The sequence below is a fragment of the Mchenga conophoros genome, linkage group LG3, assembly GCF_057382185.1.
Source record: "Mchenga conophoros isolate Kocher_MC1m ecotype Shallow Benthic linkage group LG3, M_conophoros_male_GT1.1, whole genome shotgun sequence".
NCBI lineage: Eukaryota > Metazoa > Chordata > Actinopteri > Cichliformes > Cichlidae > Mchenga > Mchenga conophoros.
The window spans coordinates 46,811,952-46,817,220 of record NC_140528.1 but is presented as its reverse complement, the minus strand read 5'-3'; the positions used below and the strand labels follow the sequence as shown (position 1 = coordinate 46,817,220).

The following is a 5,269-nucleotide window of genomic DNA, read 5'->3' as shown; positions in this document are numbered from 1 at the left end:
TTTTACTACATATATTATCTATAATTGTTAGAAAATAAATATGTACCCTGTAATGCAGCACTATGACCCAAATGCTGAAGTATAATTTAATGGTGTATTTTACAGTAAGTACCACCTATTGAATTATGCAAAAGTCCTGCTGTGTGAACTGTGAGCAACCTGAACACCGGCAGAAGCATCAGAGCACATTTAGAGTGAAGAGCAGTCGGTCAGTTTGGAGACGCAAACCAGAGGAAACAATTCAACCATAAAGGTGCTCTTTAATATTTGATTATATTAACATTAATTTTTTAATGCCGTTTTTCACAAATATTTGATCTGTTATTTATCTTTTTATACTGATTCCAGGGAGATGAAAGTGTTTTAATCTGTGTTAACTATACATTAATTTATTATTCGATGGATGATCTACTTTTTTGCTTTCCTTTTTCTGTGATTAGATCACTTCCTTTATATGTTGGGTGCTTGTTATTAATAGTGTTGTAAAGGCTAATTCAGTGACAATTTTGGAACTTTTTTTTCAGCATTACTCTAAAAAGCCCGACTTTGCTTTGGTCCAAGTCACAGCGCTGTTGTTTTATTACAGCTTTGAGCAGTAATCCTCACTAGATTAATTTAGGGAATCAGTTGATTTTTTGTGATGAAGCAAACATAGTATATTCTGTCTGGGCTCATAACTGCTCCCACTTGGCAACTATTGTGAAACAAGATAGTCTCTGATAAATCAGAGACAATTTACTGGGATTACAGAATTATATAATTTCAAGGATAAAAGAAAAAAATGTGTTTTGAATTTGAGAATATTTATAGTCAGTGAGAGATTAACTTTTGTTTAAGTATCATTTATAGACGTTTGCTTTGATTTATGTTTTGCCCAGTGTGGAAAAATCCACAATTTTATAACATTTTAGATAACAGAGGATAATGATAAGTTCTTTGTTTTTGTACTCCACCAGCCTGATAATAGCATATTATGCGTGAGCAACACACTGGCATTTTGTTTTTCTTAGTTTCTGAAAATATTTTTTCTACTGCTACAAATTTCCTATTCACCTCATTTTGATTTTGTAATATAATGTTGGTTTACAATTAACATTCCATGTCAGAGTGTTTGTTGACAGAAAAAAACTATTTCAATGACCAGTCATTACTCCCACTATTACTCCCAAAGCTACACTAACTAAGGGCTGTATTAAGCTGCATTTTTGCCTGTCCCATCTGGCACTGTAGTAATCAGAATTCTTCTCTAGCATTTCCTTAATAAGGTGCATTATAACTGTGAACTATCAGCACTTCCACTGTCTGTCCCACTGACTGTTTCTTTTTCTCCTCAGACCTACATCATACAGTAGTTATGTCACTTAACTCCACCTCCAGCAATCTTCTGGACAATTCCTGCCCCATAAATCCATCCAAATTGATTCCCTTCCATACATTGAGAATCGTCCTCCTCCTCACTGTCTTTGTTCTCGTCTTTTTTTCTGGTTATCAAAGATGGCGGCAGCAGCGCTCTATTAAAACAGCAACCCACTCTGACATCTTCACCTACCATATAGCTGCAATGGAGCTGATCTGGATCTTAGGGTGTTTGGTCATGTATTGTGGCACATACACTAATCACTTAGTGAGTGTGGCAGTAGGATCATCTGCTTCTATTACTGCTTATTATGGAGAGTTATTGTTCCACGTCCTGACCTGTGTAGAGCGTTATCTGGCTGTTGTTCACCCCATCACCTACATGAGCCTAAGAAATGCTCGTGGGGTCAGGATCAGAAACATCACCATCGGCTGTGCTTGGCTGCTGAGCTTTGGACTGATGGGTTTTGCACTCTTATTACCTCCTAACTACCAATCTGCCCCACTGTTCTGCCTTTTGGCTCCATCCATTATAATCATATCTTTCTGCAGCCTCTCTGTTCTCTTTGTTCTGATTCGCCCAGGGCCAGGGGAAGGAGGTAGGGAAAAGGAAAAGGTTGACCAATCAAAGCTGAGAGTTTTCTACACCATCACAGCTATAACCTGTGCTGTGTGGCTATGGTTTGTTGGGTTGCTTGTATCAAATGCTCTTAACGACTCACCTCTGGTGAGCAGCACTGTGAAATGTTTGGCGTCAATGTGTCTCATCTGGTTTAACTTGCCCAGCTGTTTGGTGTTACCTCTGTTGTATCTGCATAGGGCAGGAAAACCCTGTTATAACAACAAGTAAAGACAAGTATTGAATACAGAATTGAGTATAGCTGAGACTACAGAGTTAAATGGTTTGAAAGAGTATAGTATGCTAAAACATTTTAACAGTTTCAGTAGTATTATTAATATAATACGGGGCCAAGTCCACACTTTAGATCCAGAAGTAGACCCAAGAAAATTAAGAAACAAAAGAGAATAAGTCTTAAGTGGTTATTTAATGCAATCAAGCGTTTCATTCAAAATAGTCAACAGGCTCGCAAGAAGCGTGTGGAAAAACCAAGGCACAAAATAACTGCCCATGAACTGAGAAAAGTCAAGCGTGCAGCTGCCAAGATGCCACTTGCCACCAGTTTGGCCATATTTCAGAGCTGCAACATCACTGGAGTGCCCAAAAGCACAAGGTGTGCAATACTCAGAGACATGGCCAAGGTAAGAAAGGCTGAAAGACGACCACCACTGAACAAGACACACAAGCTGAAACGTCAAGACTGGGCCAAGAAATATCTCAAGACTGGTTTTACTAAGGTTTTATGGACTGATGAAATGAGAGTGAGTCTTGATGGGCTAGATGGATGGGCCCGTGGCTGGATTGGTAAAGGGCAGAGAGCTCCAGTCCGACTCAGACGCCAGCAAGGTGGAGGTGGAGTACTGGTTTGGGCTGGTATCATCAAAGATGAGCTTGTGGGGCCTTTTCGGGTTGAGGATGGAGTCAAGCTCAACTCCCAGTCCTACTGCCAGTTTCTGGAAGACATCTTCTTCAAGCAGTGGTACAGGAAGAAGTCTGCATCCTTCAAGAAAAACATGATTTTCATGCAGGACAATGCTCCATCACACGCGTCCAAGTACTCCACAGCGTGGCTGGCAAGAAAGGGTATAAAAGAAGAAAAACTAATGACATGGCCTCCTTGTTCACCTGATCTGGACCCCATTGAGAACCTGTGGTCCATCATCAAATGTGAGATTTACAAGGAGGGAAAACAGTACACCTCTCTGAACAGTGTCTGGGAGGCTGTGGTTGCTGCTGCACGCAATGTTGATGGTGAACAGATCAAAACACTGACAGAATCCATGGATGGCAGGCTTTTGAGTGTCCTTGCAAAGAAAGGTGGCTATATTGGTCGCTGATTTGTTTTTGTTTTGTTTTTGAATGTCAGAAATGTATATTTGTGAATGTGGAGATGTTATATTGGTTTCACTGGTAAAAATAAATAATTGAAATGGGTATATATTTGTTTTTTGTTAAGTTGCCTGTTACGTCCCCCCCCGAAGGGGTCTAGGCATGCGAGTGAGGGGACCAGTAACAAATGAGTCCAGAACAGAATGAAAGGAAAACAGACAGGTGTTCTTAGTAAATAACAGTCTTTATTGTAGATAATCATAACATAAGGAGCCGGCAACGCCGTATTACCAATAACATGCCGAAAAAGGGAAAAAAAGGTTGCAACAACAAAGAACACAACAACCAAACAAGCCGTAACATTGCCTAATAATTATGCACAGTAATAGTCACCTGCACACACAGATATCCCCCTAAAATAGCTAAAACTAAAAACAAACTAAAAACTACTTCCAAAAACATTCAGCTTTGATATTAATTAGTTTTTTGGGTTCATTGAGAACATGGTTGTTGTTCAATAATAACATTATTCCTCAAAAATACAACTTGCCTAATAATTCTGCACTCCCTGTATATTAATATTTTAAACAGTGCTGCAGTGTAAAATTCGAGAACTAGACAACCAGATGAAATCACGAATGACAAACACCAAATGTAATCTTTACATCTTGTATTCAATGTTAGTCTGACATCTAAAGGTAAATCAGGTAGTCAGGTACTATGCAAAAAATAACTGAACCAAAAAGTAAAATAAATAAATAAATAAACTGCTTAAATTTGTAAAGTTGATTCATATTCATCACTAAGTGCCCTCATACACATATTAAGAGTGAGCCAAACATTAACTGTGATGCCCTAGTACTCAAATGCTCAGAAGAGCAAAAGTCAATTTTTAACCTTCCAGTTTTGTCACAGGCACAGAGCATCCATCCATCCATCCATTTTCTTCCGCTTATCCGGCGTCGGGTTGCGGGGCAGCAGCCCAAGCAGAGAAGCCCAGACCTCCCTCTCCCCAGCCACCTCCTCCAGCTTATCCGGGGGAACACCAAGGCGTTCTCAGGCCAGCCGAGAGATATAATCTCTCCAGCGTGTCCTGGGTCTGCCCCGGGGCCTCCTCCCGGTGGGACATGCCCGGAACACCTCACCCAGGAGGCGCCCAGGGGGCATCCTTGTCAGATGCCCGAACCACCTCAGCTGGCTCCTTTTGATGTGGAGGAGCACCGGCTCTACTCTGAGCCCCTCCCAAATGGCCAAACTTCTCACCCTATCTCTAAGGGAGAGGCCAGCCACCCTTCGGAGGAAGTCCATTTCCGCCGCTTGTATTCGCAATCTCGTCCTTTCGGTCACTACCCACAGCTTGTGACCATAGGTGAGGGTAGGGAGGTAGATCGACCAGTAAATTGAGAGCTTCGCTTTTACACTCAGCTCTCTCTTCACCACAACAGACCGGTACAGCGTCCGCATTACTGCAGCCGCTGCACTAATCCGTCTGTCGATCTCCCGCTCCCTTCTCCCATCACTCATGAACAAGACCCCGAGATAGTTAAACTCCTCCACTTGTCGCAGGAACTCGTCCCTGACCCGGAGTGGGCACTCCACCCTTTTCCAGCTGAGGACCATGGCCTCAGATTTGGAGGTGCTGATCCTCATTCCCACCGCTTCACACTCGGCTGTGAACCGTTCCAAGCACAAAGTAGTCATGTCTTTAAAAAATGACTAAGTGATGTTCTGAAGAATGTTATATAAACATTTTGCAGTTGTTCAAAGAAATGAGAATACAAGACTGTCATTAGTGTAGAGATATTTAACACTGCTTTCTTAATATGACAGGCATTATACTTTCCCATGCCATCATGTAAACCTTTGATATTTTCTAACATTTGTGACTAAGGCTCTCCAAGTATATAGATGGTAAATTAGTTGACATTGCTCACATTTTGGACAAAACCAAGCCATAGTAACAGC

General features: G+C 41.3%; 1 protein-coding gene across 1 annotated transcript; it reads left to right on the top strand.

Moving 5' to 3' along the window:
• Positions 1-1,561: 1,561 nt before the first annotated feature.
• LOC146579036 (uncharacterized) lies at positions 1,562-2,206 on the top strand. The gene has a single exon (XM_085267880.1). The coding sequence runs from the start codon at positions 1,562-1,564 to the stop codon at positions 2,204-2,206; it is 645 nt and encodes a 214-aa protein (XP_085124006.1).
• The last annotated feature ends 3,063 nt before the right edge of the window (positions 2,207-5,269 follow it).

What these genes read in the sequence shown, in the direction of transcription:
- LOC146579036 (XM_085267880.1), top strand. Translation starts at nt 1,562, where the DNA reads ATGGAGCTGATCTGGATCTTAGGGTGTTTGGTCATGTATTGTGGCACA.